Source organism: Nannospalax galili, unplaced genomic scaffold (genome assembly GCF_000622305.1).
Source record: "Nannospalax galili isolate Female #2095 unplaced genomic scaffold, S.galili_v1.0 scaffold45, whole genome shotgun sequence".
NCBI lineage: Eukaryota > Metazoa > Chordata > Mammalia > Rodentia > Spalacidae > Nannospalax > Nannospalax galili.
The window spans coordinates 908,963-929,124 of NW_008355775.1; the positions used below are offsets into that span (position 1 = coordinate 908,963).

The 20,162-nt window shown below is 34.7% G+C and overlaps 1 protein-coding gene across 1 annotated transcript in view; it reads left to right on the top strand.

Annotated features, from left to right (window-relative positions):
• Window positions 1-20,162, top strand: part of Edil3 (EGF like repeats and discoidin domains 3) — a 482,626-nt gene that overhangs the window by 134,403 nt on the left and 328,061 nt on the right. Inside the window, exon 2 of the mRNA XM_008853285.1 lies at window positions 227-355. Within this exon, the coding sequence (XP_008851507.1) occupies window positions 227-355 (129 nt within the window). The remainder of the gene's footprint in view (window positions 1-226; window positions 356-20,162) is intronic.

Here is a 20,162-nt window from a genome sequence, read left to right on the forward strand (position 1 = left end):
ATAAATTCCAAATACTAAGTATCCGGAAATAAAGCCCACCATGTCAGGGAAGGGTACCACAGCATTACAAAACAAAACAAGAAGCTTATTATAAGGAGAAGATTGATTGAACTAACTAGTGAAAACAATTTATCACAGGAACTTTGGAGTGTGTATGTGGAGCAGATGAGCTAGGTTTCAATGCCTAGAAATAAATAACAGTCACTCTCTGGCTCTCTATTCTCAGGTGATATTTGTGATCCCAATCCATGTGAAAATGGTGGCATCTGTCTTTCGGGATTGGCTGATGATTCCTTTTCCTGTGAGTGTCCAAGTGGCTTCACAGATCCCAACTGCTCTAGTGTTGTGGAGGTTGGTAAGTGCAAAATTTAAGCATTTCGGTAGTAATCTTTGTTTTCATGAATGAATGACAGATCTGATTGTGTTGTATGCTGGAGATTCTAACTCAAATGGTTGTTTAATGTACTCTTCTGTAATACTCTAAAATGTGTTATTCCCAGGTTATATTTAAATTATATTTTCATTGTGATGTTCTTAAATATTTAATTGTGTCCATTTTAGTGATTAGCACTATAATTAAAGGCACTACAGATAATAACTGAATAAAATAAATCCAGTGCTGGACATATGGCTCAGTGGTTAAGAGCACTTGTTGCTCTTGTAGGTGACCAGGCTTGATTTCCAACAGCCACATGGCAACTGATAACTGTCTGCAACTTCAGTTCAAGGGGATCTGGAATCCTCTTCTGGTGTACGTGAGCATTGAACATATAGGTATTCTTAGATATATGGAGGCAAACCATTGATATACACAAAAATAAGTTAAAAATTTTTTTAAATTCCATATACCTTTGATAGTAATGAATAGAATTTTTATTCAAGAAAAATAAATAGTTATTTTGTTGCTATATTTAGATTAAATCATTATTTTAGTTATAGTAGGACTTTTAAAAGAGCTGATAGCACACATTGTGTTTGGAACTCTTCTGTCATTACTTTTCCAAGACTATAAATATATATTATGCTTTTAAGACTATGAAGAAGATGATATTCCAAATTCAATCCTTTCCAAAATCTTTTCAGAAACTTTCCTTTTTAAAATTATGTAGTGCCACTAGTCACATTTCAAAATTATCTTTTAATCTGTGAAGTATTTCAATGTTATGTATTTACTATATAACTTCCATAGTTGCCAAAGCGTTCATCATTAAGAATATAACTATATTATGGAAATTTCTTTGCAAATTTTTGTCACTGTTTCAATGTAGCACCATGATTACATATGAAAATAATGACTCTCATTACAGTACCAAAATGTGTACAAAATTGACTATGTTTGTTCAATATGAGATCCAATCATAGTAACTGAAATTCTGTCAGTTATGATAATTGTTAGAGAACTGAATATATCAGTGACTTTTAATAAACAATTTTAAAGGAGAAAGCCAGCACCAGCAATCAGTTTGTGCTATCCAACATTGCATTTAATGCACCTTACCTACAAACTATATTTATTAAGAGTCTCATTACTATTGGCTAATTGATAAAAAGAATCATTAAATAAAATTATGCTCTAAAATGTTTGGTCACCAGTAAATGAATACATGTCTTTATCTTTAAATGTATTTTTCTTAAATTTTTATTACATTAGCATGAACATGTCTGCAAAATTTGCATGCATTACTACTTAAAGATGCTTTGTTTATTTAGTTCATGTCAAAGATAATTCTCTTTTAAGGTGTTTATTAAGTCTCAGATATTTTAGGGAGATTGACAATGTTCCATATAAATGAAACTGTTACAATCATTTGACTTACAATACCGTACATAATTTGAGTCATACATTCAGAAAAGTCTTTATTTCTATAGAAAATTATAGGCATGTACACTCCTACCATGAATGTTGAAATAGCATTAAATTTTAGCACCATTATTTTATGCCTACCAATATCAAATTGATAATAACTTAATATTATTTAATGTTTTTGTCAACACTTTGAAAAAGTTAACTCTAAATTATAGACAAATATGTTGGATAATTAAAAAATTAACATCCTGTTCCTAAATATTAATTCATCATTCATCATTTTGTTTGAAAATTGCTTTTATGCCCAGCAACATTTAAAAAACCTGGCGTACTGTGAATTATAATTAATTCAGTGATACTTAAAAGTATTGTTTGCTTATAGAATTAAATTTTTCTCAGGTATGTCATTAAATTTTATTAAAATATTCATGATAATTAGTTACCTGGTAGCTAAACGACATTATTTTAAATTACATTTATTGGGTTGGAAAGATGGCTCGGAAGTTAAGAGCACAGGCTACTCTTTTGGGCAGGAGAGATGGCTCAGTGGTTAAGGGCACTGGCTGCTCTTGTGGAGGACCGAGGTTCGATTCCCAGCAGCCACATAGCAACTAACAACCATCCATTACTCCTGTTCCATGGGAATCCGACACCCTTTTCTGACCTCCATAGGTATTTCATGACACAGTTGTACTTACATACATGCAGGCAATACAGTCATGCACATAAACCAAAAATAAAATAATAAATACCATTTAAATTATATTTACTATGACATGTTTCACACAATCTCACCCTTCTAAGAGCTATATTTAGGAGTTCTTGGAAGAAATATGCTGTTATTGAGCTCTATAATTTATCCTAGCTTAAAGATTAGGGCAATTCTAATTTCATATGTAGTGGTGATAACACTAAAATAATGAAATACGGCATTTTAAAAAGTTAAAATCTTTCGTTTCTTTAGTAACCTGGTGTACATGTGTGTACATATGTGTGTATATGGTATGAACATACATGTGTGGGTGTGCACACTGCTCTGTAAACCACAGGATGACACGAGGTCCTCTTCTACTGCTCTTCAGAATCATTCTCTTGATAAAAGCTATTATTTTAATGAAACTGACAACTGCAACTTTTCATCCTGACTGACTGGCCAGCAAGCTTTGGCAATCTTCTTGTCTCTGCCTACCTCCCTTCCCCCAACCAGCTCAGGAATCATAGGCACATAAAGCTATGGCTTTAGTTAGGTGTGTGCTTAGAATCCTAGCTCTGGTCTTCATGCTCACATAGTAAGCACTCTGATCCACTGGACCATCTCCCCAGCCCATATAAAATCATTTTAAAGAGCTAGAATATGAGAGAAAATAATTTTTACACTAGATACATCCATAGAACAAAATCATTACTTATTTCTACTATCTCTTTCTCAAGTCTGTATTTCCTAGTATATATTAACATAATGCTGAATATTTGTTGAATAATCATACTTAGTAACAATGTTTATAATATCTAGCATACATTTCATTTTAACTTATTTTTAAAACTTTTGGGACAAAATAGTGGAAATATTAGCTTCTCAATACTCCCTTCCTTGCCTTTTCCATTGAAATTTGCCTGAGACTTATTGTGGTCCTTGTTTCGCCATCCTAAGTAGAAACAGGAACAAAATCAGAGTGTGTGGTTGAATTTTATACAAAATAAAAATATAAAGTAAAATACTGGGCATTTTAAAGCAATAACTTAAAGGACAAGAGTGGTACATATTAATATATTTTATTTTCTAATTAATCTTCCCAAAGATTAAAACGATGCACTCCATTCTTATTTAATGGTATATTTTTCTATTTTAATTTGTTTTTATTAAATTTTGGTGTGTTTATTTATGTGTGTGTGTGTAAAGGCCATTTTTAATGAAGAGAAACAGGATTTGACACCTTAACAGATCTAAAATTCTGGGCATTATTTAACTTTGAAAAAAATTTATTGAGAATTTCATATATGCATATAAGGTGTTTTGATCAAATCCATGCCCACTCCAAATCCTCCCATATCTCCTGATCACTTTTTTTTTCTGACAACTTCATGTACTCTTTCTTTTTTTAATGGGGATTTTTGCTACTCTAACACTCCTCCCTCTGAAGAGGTAACCCTAAAATCTTCTAGGGATTAGATAAGAGTTCCCAAATACTTTTGACATTTTTGGCCTTTGGAACAGCATAGGTTGCTAAGAGGCTGGAGGACATTTTAGCCAAGAAACTGACTACTTTTCTTTGAGATCTTTTTACCCTAACTGTCTGTCCAATACCTACCACCTATTCTTACCACACCATCCTCTGAAGTTACCCAAATTGCTGATAGGTAATCAGGACTCAGACAACTCTGGTTTCTTCCATGCTGAACATTAATGCAGGGTGAGGCAATTGGGGTACCCTTCAGTGGGTCTATGTAAAAGACTTCCAAATTACATAACTCTTATCTGTAGGAAGAAAAGAAAATCCTTGACTTGTGAATAGGAGAGGTGAAGGAGAAAGAAAGGTAAAAGTAATTAGCACTATGTGTTACAGACAGCTCAGGAATCATAGGCCAGAAACAAGAAAAAAGTCAGAACAGGGCAAATTTCAAATGTTCATATCAGTGTCCATTGGAATTTCTTGACGAGAGCTTCCTTCCAAAAGCATCCCTCGATTGGGTTTCTCCTTATTCTTTTTTCGTCTGTCAAGGCTGGACTTGAGAGTGATGGACTCAGGACTCGTTTTCAGGTACTTTTATAGCTGTTGGAGTGGCTAGAATCAGTGTCAGTACTCTCTCAAAGGCTGCTAGATATGGGGAAAAACAAATATATCCATCATTTTAGAACAATAGTGGGTTGTCTCCCTTAGCTACAGGTGGGCACTACAGTATTACAGACCAAGATTTGAAGTCTTACATCTGAGCAGCAATTTCTGCTTAGAAAAAAAATAATCAATGAGCAACAATTGTCTAAATAACATTTTATATGGACTTAAGCCTAATATCTGGGAAGTATAATCCCTTGAATTCTTAAAGAAATATACTGATCACCTTAATCTTTTGTTATACTTTCCTTTTGGGTGTTTAAGACCATATGCTTGGCCCAAATAAACCAATTTATATTTACTCTTAAGGCTGTTTGAGGATCTGTTCTTCAGGGGTCACATGGGCTTGGGAGGAGCCCCTGGCTCCTTTCTTTCACCATTTCCATCTATGTGAAGATAAGTCAAAGGTCCTACTTAACTGTGGCTGGCTTTACCTGGCTGAACATCATTACAGTTGGGCTTGTTGATAGTTATGCTCCTTCATTAAAGGAGGGGCAAACAGGATCATTGGACCCTCACCCCAGTATCCAGCCACTCTTCCCAGACAACTGTATGCAATTTGGTCCTAATCCTGGATTTGGGGCAGGCAAAAGTATAAACTCTGGGAAGGCTAGGAAGAGAAGGCTTGATCCATGCTGGGTAAAGGCTTTCCCGTGTGCATGCCCCCAGGTCATTCATACACCTCAGCAACCCCTCAATCATCTCTGTAAGTAAGCTCAGTAAATTCATTGGTTTTCTAGGAAAACTTTAATTAAACATTGGTTTGACACTAGATTCTTAAAAGGGGATAAGCATTGTTTAGTATCCCATGGAAAAGAATTCTCACAGCAGATGAATGGCACACATTTTACAATTATATAAAAACTTAAATCTACTTATTTTTTTTATTCGCAGGAAAAGAAAATGAACTTACTAATAATTGCTTACAAAATATTCTCATTTGGTCTCAAGTTTTAAATTTTTATTTGCCCTACTGATTCTTCAATCTGAAAGGGTTAACTTCAAATGCAATTACAGAATATTATATCATTATTTTTCCTCAAAACAGTACTGCACATTAGCCTTGTTTTAAGTTCTTCATGCTTATTTCAAAAGACTCACTCATCCAGTTTTGTGCTTTTATTTTTCCTTCACAAAATATCCAGTGTCAAATATACTCAAAATACTTTACCACTTTTGCTGTCAATCCTCTTCCAACTTAATTTCTTGAATTATGGGCTGTGCTACAGTAGCTTATCAAAATTAACTTTCTCAGGTTTGTGAATGTTATCCAGTTAGTGAAATACTTTCTTTCAACTTTCTTTAGATATTTCATGTACTTTAATTTCCATCTGTTTCTCTCTATGTCTCTGTGTATCTCTGTGTCTATATCTCCCTACATTTCTATCATACATTTCTATCTGCTCTGAAAACTATTAAATTTTATTTCTGATATCTTAAAATGGCAAGAGGAAAATTTCCCTTGGAGCAAAGTAAAACAAAGTCTCCCATTTTAAGTCCTAGAATCTGAAGATATCTTCCATCAAATGAACTTGTATTTGCACAGATCTGGTCTGAATGTCAGATTCCTCTCCAGTGTACTTGTGAACCTAACTTCACGTGGCTACTCTCAGTGTTTCTTCCTAGTCAATGTCTGTCTCATATTCTTAGACAGCATTATGGAATTTGAAATCATGTTTACACGTTTGTTTTATACAGAAAATTTCTAATACCAGGGTTCATTAATATAAATCTTAGCAATTCTCAAATTATCTAAGTATTGTGTGCAATGTAGTGTATGCTATTGGAGTAATCCAACAAACTATTTATAGTAACAAATATAACTACAGTTGCATAGCACATTAATGGAATCAATGGGAACAAAATACACTTTTTAAAGATAATAAAACCTTACTGGGTAAAGGGGAATAAGGAATTCAAGGGAGGCATAGGAGACAGGTATTATCGAGGGCGAAATGGGGAAAATGGAGATACTTTAACTTGAAAAGGAAGAGGGATGGTTATACAAGGAGAGAGAGAGAAGAGAGATAAATGATGCCTAGTTGGTATACGAAAAACATAGGTAAACAAAACTATATGGAAAATTTACACATACGATATCTGTACACATGTCCATGTATAGAGCTGAAGGCTACATAACAAGAAACAGTGCATGACAGGAGATACCTCCCTTCAGGTTGTTGGTCAGAGAAGTCCAAGAGACTCCCAAAGTTACACAGGCTGTTACTACAGCCCTTGATTGCCTCCAAGAGCATGAAGGTAAGACCCTACTGCTGAAGACAAGACAAGCTTCAGATACAGCACTTGAAGCAATGGAGTGCACATTTATGGAAGACACCATAAAACTGCTAAGGGAGCACATCAATCGATGGTCCAACCTTGTCTTTAAGGCCTAATAACAATAACCAGCACAGAAAACTATATTGTGGCAGTAATCGCACTTTTATCTTGGTAGTAATCAATATTTACCAAATTGGACTTAAAGTCCATGCCATATGAGGGAACTGATGTGTAGTACTGTGAGCATAGCCAAATACACATGGCAAGTGAAGTCATAGAACTTAGAGAAAACCCCATGGATTCCCTAGACAAATGTAATTTCTTAGTATGTGCTAAATATGGATCATTATATTTACAGACAAGTAAGCCAGTCACCCCACATCAAAACAAGCTTCTTTTGCCACAGATGGAAACTTTTACAAAGTTGTACAACTGGTCACACAGAGATGAAGTGTCTGTGAAGTGCCACAGCATAAGTAACATCTCTACAATGGAATCTCTGCATCTAAGGCCTATGGGACCTAGTGGAAAAAAGGGTAGAGAGAATACTAACACATATTTCAACTCTCATCAATGAAGCTTCCTCTGGCAACAGACTCTACAGAGTGTGGACCCTTGAATAGGGCTCCTATATTAAATTTCACACACCCAGGTCTCAGGGACCCTTGTGGAAGAGGGGGCAGAATAATTGTAAGTGCTAAGGGAAGAGGTTCATGATCACAGGGACACAGAGTTTTACTGGCTCCTGGGACCTTTCATATATGAACTTATAGGAATGATGATAGCATGCACAAGACATATGCAAACACAAACAGAAAAAAAACCCAGCATAGAATTGTGGAAATGGTCAGCAGGCATTGATCTTAGCTGAAGAACTATTGAGCAGGTGATTACTACTATGTGAGGAAGAGCTGATCTTCTCTAAGGGAGTGACTCTAGATAGGCTGACTAGACCTCAGTGGATGAACTTGCACTGAAGGATGTCAGGGGATACTAACTTGACTTGATAGGCCTTAAAATAAATGACAGAATGCATGAAATTCAGTGGGCAGCTATGTGTCCATGTGGTCATGTACCTCCTCCCTTGGCTCTTACAATCTTTCTGTCCCCTCTTCCACAAGAGTCCCTGAGACCTGGGTAGGTGAAGTTTAATATGGAAGTCCTATTCAAGGGTCCACACTCTGAAGTTGACTATGGGGAAGGGGATATAAAGATGATTAGGATGGTGTGCATGAGACTCAAAAATACATTTTTTTACAAAGTATTGGGATAAATAAAATAATCTTACTGGCTATTGTTAGTACACATGCTTACTTTGGGCAAGCTCTCTGTTGCATCCTGAGCACTACTCCCCAATCAATCAATCAATCACTCAATAAATCAACCAATCAATCACAATGTTTTTATTTTCTTTCATGCATAACAAAACAATTATTGAATGCTGACTCATAGTTGCTTAATGATAAAAAAAATGCCTGTTAGACATAGAGGAATTGCTATCTACTTGGGGAAAGAATAGATCCATTAAAAATGGATGATGATGATATTGATGATGTTGTTGATGGTAGATAATAGGTAGATAGATACATACATACAGAAAGACAGAGATGATAAGAGTAATATTATGAGTACATGAAGCTGTGAACCTGTAAATTAGATGCCCTGTTATAAGCTAAGTTTCAGAGAACTCATACGTACCTGAAAAACATAGCATCACAAACAACTATAAAATAATTTTAATGTAGAAAATAGGAAGGTAAAGTTATCCTTTACAAAAGACACCGTATGTTACAAACCAGGAACTAAGAAAGTCATCAGAAAATTGGACTTCCTACTGAAAGCAACTAAGGTGATTTATATTCTGAGAAAAGATGTTGCTACAGTATGGACAATGGATAAGACCGATGCAGCTTGGACACACACAGACAGCAACACAGCCAATCAGGCAACCGTGATGTCCTTGGACAGGATCCACATAACTCAGCAGAGGGGATGAAGTGCTGAGAATTCAGAGGATACAGCAAACAATCTATGCTAATTAAGGGCACTTGACGACAGAGGAGTAAAGGAGGGTTCTCATTTTCTACATGAACACCATGGTATCATTTTCTGAGATGCTGGAAATTGAGGACACAAATACAAGGCATAAGTAAATTAAGCATTTCACATATGGAATTTGAGGAACTGGCTAGACATTCTTGAAGATGTTAAGTATAGATTTGGAAGTGATAATTATGCATGTGTTATTACTAAAATATGGGTAGCATGAGGTGTCTACCCAGAGGAATTAGTAGATTTTTAAAAAAATTGCCAAAGTAAGTATTCCTCAATATATTATTTATATTACTCATCCACTTATCAAACACTTGGGCATCGACTCTGTGCATAGATGATATAGCCATTAAAATATAGGCTTTGTCGTCAAAGATCTAAAAACCTGAAATATATGCTTGAAAGAGTAAGATGTAAACATTTAATAGAGAATAAGATGCAGAGAAGTTCTGAGTTAAGGACTGAGATGAGGAGAAATCAGGAGAGATGATAGAAGCTCAAAGTGGAAACGAACCCAGGGATGGTTTTCTTTTAAGATGAATATGTCATTATAAGACAGAAATAATACTTAAAAAACTAAATTTATAGTTTATTCAAGAAATCTTATTAGATATCTCATAGAGATGTATTAATAATATTTAACATGAATTTTACTTATTAACTCTCTCAGATTTGGAAACCAGACATGGTAGTCTTTAACCCCAGCACTTAGGAAGCCAAGGCAGGTGGATCTTTGTGAGATCCATGCCATCCTGTTCTACACAGTGAGTTCCAGGCCCACTGGAGCTACAAGGAGACCATGTCTCAAAAAAATCAAACAACTAATCAACCAACCAACCAACGAAAAACCCAAAACATACAAACAACTAAAGAAAAAGAAAAAAAAAATACCTCTCAGATTTGGCAGTAAGTGTAAGTTCCAGAATCATTTTGATTTAAAAAAGGTAATAAAAAGACATTTGCTAGCGAGAGAAATTCATAACAGGATAAGAAAGTCAGCATATTGTTACACTTCTATTTCTGTATTGACATCTTTACAGTAGCACAATGGCTTCTGACAAGGCTTTGTCATCTCCAATAAACAAGGAAAGAGACATGATGGTACTTTGTATGGGGCTATCTTCTTTCCTCTTCTATCTAATATCAGTCCAACCTATTTTCCCTTTGTTATCAGCGTTCATTTTCTAATGTGAGCTAACGTTCTAATTAATTTGTGACCCTCCAAACTCATCAGTGCTAATCTGTTCCCTGCTCCTGCTTCATTATGAAAAAAAAAAGGCTGTTTACACTGGAAACATGAAAACTGTTGTACAAATTGGAAATAAAATTTCAAGTTAAAAATATATTTAACTGTCTTATAATAATCATATTGATGCTTATCTTTTAGAAAGTGATTGGTATAAGAAAATTAAGTAGTAGGATGCCAAGTGAAAGACTTCTGGTTGGTGATTATGAAATATCAGAGTATTAGCAAGCTTTAAGTGAATCTCTGGGCAATCTGCAGCTATTTTCACATTTCCAAAGATTGTATACCAAATTAAGTATTAGATAAATTTCAGTAAAATTATTTATATATTAGAGGAAATTATGAATGCTTCTCAAGTTTTTCTGACCTTAATGTTACTTCTTGGACCAAGCAAAGATAACAGATAATTGAATACATCTTACTAAAAATTATCATAATGAGAGCTATCTTGCATGGTTTAAAATAGTTTCTCACAATGCTGCTAACCACAGATAATTGCAAAGAGATTTCTCAGTCAAGTAGGTTCAAGGGAATTATCTTCAGAGTTATATTTACTTTTCTAAAAATAACAATAAACATACATAGAAAATTTGAACTGCTTAGATGACAAGAGTAATTTTTTGCATTTGCTTAGAACATAGCGCAGAAAAGTGATTTAGTTTCATACATAAAAAATGTTTAGCTGGGCATGGTGGTGCATGCCTTTAATCCCAGCACTCAGGAGGCAGAGGCAGGAGGATCTCTGTGAGTTCAAGGCCAGCCTGGTCTACATAGTGAGTTCCAGGACTGCTGGAGCTACAGGGAGACCCTGTCTCAAAAAAAAAAATAAAATAAAAAAGTTCATACCATACTTATGATCTCATTAGGCTATTGATTTAAAATTTTCTATTTATTATTATTTTTAATTATTTATTTTTTATGTGTATGAATGTTTTGCCTGCATGTGTGTAAGTGCAACCAGTGTGTACAATGACTGTGGAGGCCAGAAGAGGGCTTTGAAACCTCTGGAACTTGAGTTAGTAACGGTTGTTAGTCATTATGTATGTGAAGGGAACTGAACCCAGGTCTTCTGCAAGAGGAGCCAGTGTCCTTAACTGCTGAACTTCTAATTTATTATTAATCATAAAGACTGTAATCTGTTCATATGCAACTAACATGATCTTGAAATTATGTATTAAATGGTAGAAAAACAAAAAAGATCATAAAATATATGAGTTCAGGAAGCTATTGCTTTTCAGTTGAAGAAAAGATACAATTGTGGTAAAGCTGTAATTTGTAGCAAAAGACAATGTAAGTCATTAAAAGCATTTAATATATGTGGTTTAGAACAATTTCTTTTGTTTTCCTAACCTATATATTTCTTATTAGTTAAGGATAAGTATTTTGTGTATGACTTGACAAAGGGTATATACTATTAAACTATTTCTGATTAAGAGTTAATTGCAAAAAAAATGTGGATTTAAATAATGATGAAGACTATCAAAGTTCTGTAACAAAGCTGAGTGGATGCTTTTAATTAACTAATTAATTAATTAAATCAATTAATTAATTGTGTATGTGCATGTGTGTGGTTTCTGTGTGAATTCATACATGCACATGCCATAGCGCACATCTGGTGTTCAGAAAAAACTTTCTGGAGTTGGTTGCATCCTTATACCTTGGGTTCTGGGAAACAAACTCAGGGTACTAGGTTTTCCTGTTGAGTCACCTTGCAGGCCCTGAGTGTGTGTTCTTCCTGAGGATATCTTCTAGCTCCTTCCTGCACTCACCCTGAGTGAGCCAGGGAAGCTATATGCAAGACTAGTGCTGGGTTTCAAACAAGGCACAATTGACCTCTTTTAGTCTAGTCTATTGTGCAAGTGACAGTGGCAGTGAGTTCTAATATTCATAAGAAAGATCCAAACCTAATTATTGGCACTTTTCAAAAGTAGCCTCTGTCAGGGTAGTTAATGAAAGTTTTGATTTAGGAAGCATCATTTCACAGTGAAAAGGTGTGGGTGAAGGTAGAAGGATTTTTGGCTGTAGGATGGTACAATAGATGCTTCTTTCCTTATACTTATTGTTTTTGAAGGACTTTAATTTTTAATACAAAACATGTGTTATGTGTGTCTGCATGTATGTATGCACTCATGATAGATGCCCAATGAGGCCAGAAGAGTACATAAGATCATTTGAGTCTGGAGCGTTGACTGGATGTGGACACTGGGAACTGAATTCTGGTCCTCTGGAGGAACATCTAGCTCTCTTAACAACTAGCCATCATTTTAGCACCTGATTATTATTTCATAAAAAATGATAAAATAATTTAAAAAGGAAATATACCATATTATTTCCTTAGAAATATATATTGAAAAATGAGAAAACAAAATTCAATGTAACATTAAATTGTTTTTCTATTAAAATTTAAAGTGTTATCACGTGAAGTTTGTTGTGACACTAATGAAATGTGAAATTTTATAGATTTATGAAAATGAAAATTACTAATTTAGAGTGACACGGCTGGTCATGCTGGTGCATACCTGTGGTTTGGGCACACTCAGGTGACTGAAGCAGAAGCTACAGGCCAAATCAGGATCAGTCTGGGCATATGAGCAAGATGACATCTTAAAAATAAAGTCATTGGCCACAGTAACAAATTTTGTATTAATCTCTGGAAAATGTTTCTTTTCTAGCTTGAACTCTTTCACAGGGAAGAACATTGTAGAAGACCCACAAGTGGGTTTTAAGCATTTAAAATAGGCTCATAATCTTAAAAACCTTAGATCTTGTTATGTATATTTCTTTTCTCTGTTGGCTTTCAACATATGCATATTTTTTTTATTCTAGGAAGTTGTACCTTTTGTTTGATTCTTTTTGATTGAGTTAATTGCATACCAAACTATAGCATCCCAATTAGAACAAGTCATTTCTAAAATTCAGTTTTTAAGCAATCATGACAAGGTGTTAGAATGCTACTATCAGTGAAAATGATCTGTTTTTGAGAGTGAGCAAAATGTTCTTCCTGTAATTACAGTTAGAATAAAAAGAAAGGTAATTTTCTTTAGATTTAGTGGCTCAATAGCATTACCAGAAGAAAAGAGTATGGAGAATGCTCTCATCTTAGGTATGAGCAGACTGCACTTAAAATATTCCAGGCAAGCATAGTGGTACATTCTCACAATCCCAGAACTGAGATGTAGATGCAGAAGGATGCCTGGTTTGAGGGCAGCCTATGCAACATAATAAAAACTTATATACAAAAAGAAGGAAGCATCTCAATGCATAAAAATTATATAAGAAATGCTGAACATCTTTAATGGATTTAAATGAAAAGGAAGTCCAAGAGATTTAGGTTTACCTCACTAGAGTCATGTCTGTTAGGAATTATTTAAATTGTACAATAGGAAAAGAAAAAGTATATCAGGAGTGCAAAAACCAGATTTTTATCAATTTTTAAATAACAGGAATATTTTATTCACTTTCATTAGCACTTAAACTTTTGATTTTCTTAGTAGTTCATAAGTCATCTAAAATCGACAAACTAGCTCCACATAAATACAAAGCCCAGGTGACTGACAATATCTACAAGGGAAGGCTCTGTCTGTACAATTAAGAGCAGTTAGTAAGTAGGTACTTAATCAAAGATAGCTTAATAATGTTCTAGAGCAACTAAATCACAGGTTTCTTCAAATAAGTAAGGAGGTCAAATAAAGGCAAAAATAGAAAAACCATTTATATCAGCTTGGTGGCAAGAAAAAAACAAACTATGGGATGATAACAGAGCATTAGTTTTTCCTATCTGCATAACGCAGAAGTTGGATGAAGAAAAAGAGACAGCATCTTTCTTTGAAAATAAAAACTTTAAAATAGAGGAATTAATATCTTGAAAATACACGAAACTTTGGCCACATTACATACAGTTGGCTGGGAAAAGTGGCTGGATACTCCAGTAAGGGTCCACTGACACTGCTTGGCCCTCCTTTAATGAGTGAGCACAACCGTCAACAAGCTGAATTGTGACGATGTTTAGTAGTCAGGTTCAGCTGAAGTCATGAAGATGGTAGTTATTTCATGCAGAGGGACTTGCTGTACAGCATTATCTTATTAAAAGGACCTGGAATTTAAAAGGTTTTGGTGCTAGGGCCCACATATGAGGGAGAACATACGTCGTTGGTTTTTCTGAATCTGTTACTTCACTTAGTATAACAGTTTCCAGACCTATCCATTTACCTTTACATTTCATCATTTCATCTTTCTTTATTGCTGAATAGAAATCCATTGTGTAAATATACCACAATTTTGTTAACCACTCATCAGTTGAGGGGCACTTAGGTTGCTTCCATCTCTTAGCTATTGTGAAAAGAGCAGCAACAAACATGGTTGTAAAAGTGTCTTTACAATAGGATAAATCCTTTGGGTATACGCCAAGGAGTGGTATAACTGGATCATATGGTAGGTTCATTTTTAGTTTTTGAAGAGTGCTCCACACTGTTTTCCACAGAGGTTGCATGAGTTTCCAATCCCACCAGCAGTAAATGAGCGTTCCCCTTTCTCTACATCCTGGCTAGCATTTGGTATAATTTGTTGTATTGATCCTAGCAAGTCTGATTGGAGTAAGATGATACCTCAGGGGGTTTTAATTTTCATTTCCCTAATTACCAAGGATGTTGAACACTTTTGGAGATGTTTCTTATCCATCTTAATGTCTTCCTTTGAGAACTCTCTGTTTAGATCTTTAGCCCATCTTTTAATTGGGTCATTTGGTTTCTCAATTCTTTGTTTTTTGAGTTCTTTATATATTCTGGATGTTAAACCACACAATCTGCAGAAGGCTAGGAAGAGAAGGCATGACCCATGCTGGGTAAAAGCTATCCAGTGTGCATACCTCAGGCATACATAAACCTCAGTAACCCCTCAGATCTGGAATCCTTTGAGAGGGAACTGACACTGATTCTAACTACTCCAACAGCTATCAAAATATGTGAAAGCAAATCCTGAATCAATCACTCTAGAGTCCATCCTTGGAAGACAAAAGAAAAAGGAGGAAGAACCTGATGGAGGAATGCTTTTGGAAGCCCTTGTTAAGACATTCCAGTGGACTCTCATATGAACATTTGAAAATTGTCCTGTTCTGACTTTTTTCTAGTTCCCAGTCTAGAACTTGTAATGCTAATTATTCTTGCCTTAAGTCTCCTTCACATCTCCTATTCATGATTCAAGTACTTTCTTTTCCCCTTAGAGATAAGACTTATGCAATTTGGGAGTCGTTTAGATAGACCCACTGAATGGATACTCCAATTGGCTCACCCTGCATCCCTCCCTGTTCAGCATGGAAGAAGCCAGAGCAGTCTGTGTCCCTATTCCCTATTGGCAATTTGGGTAATCCCTTCAGAGAATGGCGTGATAAGAATAGGAAGTAGGAATTGGCTAGGCAGTTAGGGTAAAAATACCCCAAAGGAAAGTAACTAGTTTCTTGGCTAAAAGTCAAAATGTTCTTGGGCCTGTTAGGGACATACTCTGTTCCAAAGGCCAAAAATGTCAAAAGTATTTGGGAGCTTGTATCTAATCCTTAAAAGATTTTAGGGTTACCTCTTCAGAGGGGGGAAAGTTAGAGTACCCAAAAGCCCCATAAAAGTAAATAAATGAAAGAAGGAAAAAAAAGAAAAAGAAAAAGGTGATGTGGAGCTGTGGAAGGTATTGGCAGGGAGGGAATGGGCATCGATTTGATCACAACACCTTATATGCATGTATGAAATTCTCAATAAAGTTTTTGTAAAAGTTAAAAAAAAAGAAAACACAAGAAACTGCTGTGCCATCTAATAAAAATTTGAATAACACCAACGATGTGCTAGTGTATTGGTATTTTATGTGAGAATTATGAAAGCAAAGCTTAAGTTTTATTGTAATGGAGAAGGCAACAGTGTCTTCTCATAGGCCAGCTTTACAAAGTCGGTATTGTTTGTGGAAATTTATTTGGCCACATTCCCTGGAATATAGAAAACAAGGTGACATATCAAGGTAACTTTGTACTCTTAGGAAATTTACGGTCCAATTTGCTTTGAAGTATTTGTGTGAAGACAACTTCTGTAATCTATATTTCCTAAGGCACAGTGATAAAACATAATTTTTAAATGACACATATAATGAGAAAGAATTTGAGCTGAATCTTTTTTTTCAGAGCATTCAATCTTATCCTTTGAAAGTACACAATTCATTAAGCTATAATTTAAATTAAGCTATTTATATTTGCCATGTCTTTTATTTTAATCACTGCTTTGAAAATAAAAAAAAAAAGAGAGAGAATACAACTTTAATTCCTCAGAAAAAGATAGGACCATGACAAGGACATCTGTCTTCTTGGTACTAATCCATGAAAAATACAGCAAATTTCAAAAAAGAATTAATGCCATCTGTATTGGATGTGTTGAAAAAGCCCCATCACACCTTTGCCTTCCCCAAGTATTTCATCTAAACCACACTGAGCCACCGGGTGCTAAATTCATTATGGTTGTTCATCTATAGAAGAGCTAAAAACATTTTCAAGAACACATTAGCTTATATGGCTCGCTTCAGTTCTCTTCCCATCATTGCTTTGGTTTCCAGGACAATAGACAAAAGGGGGTGCTTACAGGACAGACCATGACTCAAAGGTCGGATGTCATCAATAATTCAACCATAGACATCAGCAGTATTAGTCACTAAGATGGTTTCCTTATCCCATACTGCTGTGGTAATGCTCAGTGTAGAGCCAGCCATGTAAGTTTGCAGTGTCATCATGTGAGAAACACTGAAAGTCATGGACCAATAACTTTTTAAACATGATTACCAATAACCATTATACCAGGGGCATTTTACTCCATTAATAAAGCCTTGTTTATATTTTTAACACTGTAATGTCCATTAACATATATGTGTGTAGAGGAAATAGGTTTGTATATCATAGCCTATAAATAAAACCTCAGCTGATATCAATTTGAATTCTAAATGAGTCAGTGATTCTGTGATGAATACGACAGTTGTTAAATCTGTTACTACAGGTTTTCTCCTAAATATAGGGCTAGCATCTAAGTTAGGCATATGAGGATGGAATCATTAAAACCCTGACCTGAACCTGAAATAAAGTATGATACATGTAATCCTGGTGCTTGTCACACACTGAGAGAGTACTTTTGAAATTCTATGGTAGTTAGCTGAAGAGACCCATTCCTGAAAAAAATGTATCCTGGTGTTGTGGTTCAGAAGCAAGCCAGACTGAGTTTAAGTACTGGCCAATCTATTTGTAGTCAACTATCTGTAGGTTCTATATTCATGAATGGAAAAGGCCATGGATAAAAAATATTCGAAAAAGAATAAATATGCTGAGCATGTCCAGACATTGTCTTCCTATTATTTTCTAAACAAAGCAAGGTGGCTTTTATTTACAGAGAATTTCCACTGTATTTGTTAATATAGGTCATTTAAAGGTGGCTGGGGAATAGGGAAGAGTGTTAGTAGGAAGTAAGCAACTGATATTCCATCTTTTGCAAGGGATTTGGGCATTTAAATATTTTGATTTTCTCAGCATCTCTGAGACCCACATACCACCGATATTTTTGGCTGACTATACTTCACCTCCTCATGTTTAGCGTCCTCATCTGTAAAACAAGAAACACAGTATCAACTTCAGCTGGCTTTGAACACATTCAATGAATCACTATATGTAAGGTTCTTAAAATAGTTCCTACGTGATAAAGGTGCCATCTAGAAGGTATTAAGTACTAGAAATAGATAAACTGTGTACTCAGTTCAAAAGCTATGTACTGAAATCAAGCATTTATATCACTGGATAGTTTTTTATATATATTTTAAGTCACGTGTAGCATTATTGAGATGTTCAGTATATCCTGGCCTATTATCTTTATGTCAATTTTTTTCTGCTTATATTTGACTGTACTTTAATATATAATTTGAGAAATAACTTCATTTGTGATTGGAAAATAACCTTGTGTTTTATTATTTGAAACTTATGAGTAAATTAAGTAATGCTTAAATAATTAGGAATCAGCCATTTAGGAATATAGCTTTTCTTATGCTTATAGAAAATAACTTACAAATTGATTTTTCTTTATAAGGTTGCAAAATAGTACTCCTACAATGATATAATAAATGCAAAGTCAAAATTTATGACAGCATATTAATATTAGGTTTCTAGGTATGACAGATCAGCAATAGCTCTGTATGGTTTTGCATAAATATAGAATTACAGGGAAGAAACACCAGAATTTTCCATTTAACAATGTGTATTCAGATCCTTAGATGACTTTTCCAAACATTCAAAAAGATAATCTTTCAATTCTCAATAAACTCAAGATAAAGATCCTTCCCCTGGGATATATATATAGCTGAGAAAGGATATGGAAAGACACATCAATAATCATTATACAGTGAAGAAAATAATCATACTAAAACAGGAAGAATGTGCTCTGGGTACCAAGTGAAGGAAAATCATGCCCAGCTCTACAGATCAAATTTTATTACTGAAGTATTGAGATGAGTTCAAGTTGAAATGTAGCCCATCAGGTCAAGTTATTAAACTGATAAATTTGTGCAAATGCATGATGTAAGAGCTCAGAGATAGGAAAGGTAAGAATTTTCTGGAAAACTAAACAATAGTACCTGCTCAGATTATAATATTTTGTAGGGAGAGCCTGAAAGTAAACCAAGAAAATATTTTTTACTAAGATCCTAAGGCTTCCTGTCATCACCTTTATCTGTTCATGTGTAGTTTCCAATGATATTAATATTATCCCAGGAAAGTGATTCTTAAACCTCTGTTAATATTGGCTTATTGGTGAAGCAAACAATCATTACAGAAACAAAATTTTAAAACTATACATTTACCAATACTTGGAATATTTTAAGTAGTACCTTAGGTTTTCCTTTAGAAGATTATATGTTCTAAATTGTACCTTTTCTCCATTACTTTTTAAATTCTGCCTCCAGTAGAAACCTGTTTTTCAATCCTTGAAGTATTTCAATTGTTTTCAATTGGAATGATACAAAATTTATTTGAAAGTGCTTGAATATTGAATATTTTCAGACAGTACAATTTTCTAACCTGCAAATTCTAAATAAAAATAGCCTATGCCATTTCTTAATGTATTTCTCTTAAATTTACACTTGTCCAGTTTTTTTTTTTGTTTTGTTTTTTTTGTTTTTTTTTCTTATAAATTGGCTAAGTTCTTTAAAGACATTCTAATTAAGGAAAAAAATTCAGCCCAGGGAGATAAGTTTGGTAGATAAGGACATTAAGCTGTCAGCATCATTTCATTAACAGCTGAGAGTAGAATATACAATCTTCTTTTAAAGAAGGTTCTAATGATTGTGAGAGGAAAGCCCTTCCCTTTAGCTTCGGTTTGAATAGATAGGAAAATTTCTATAGTAGCCATTAACTCTGCTGAATAGTCAGGGGCACATTAAATTAGAGGAACTCTGTGCAGGTCAGAGGAGGCTGTGTTTTATCTTGTATATTAAAATTCTTACGATGAGTTAAACTATGTGATTTTTTTTTTTCCAAAGAAACAAGCGGATCCAATAGAAACATCTCATCTTTCTTCAAGTTACACTTGACATTTTTTTCCCATCTCTTGCGTTTCAAAAGGTGTTTCCGGTCCAGTATGGTGGCGCACGCCTTTTATCCCAGCACTTGGGAGGCAGAAGCAGGCAGATCTTTGTGAAAACGAGGCCAGCCTGATCGGCAAAGGGAGTTCCAGGACAGCTGGGGCTACAGGGAGACCCTGTCTCAAAAAGACAACAACAACAACAACAACAACAACAACAAAAAAAAAAAAGATGTTTCAATTGAGGCAAATGTGTGGAGTATATTTTCGGGAAGTCATTATATCAGGCTTTCAAGCCATCTGAAAATCTTTGAATTCCTGTTAGAATGTAAACGTTTTAAAAGAAATGATCTTCCTTAAATTTT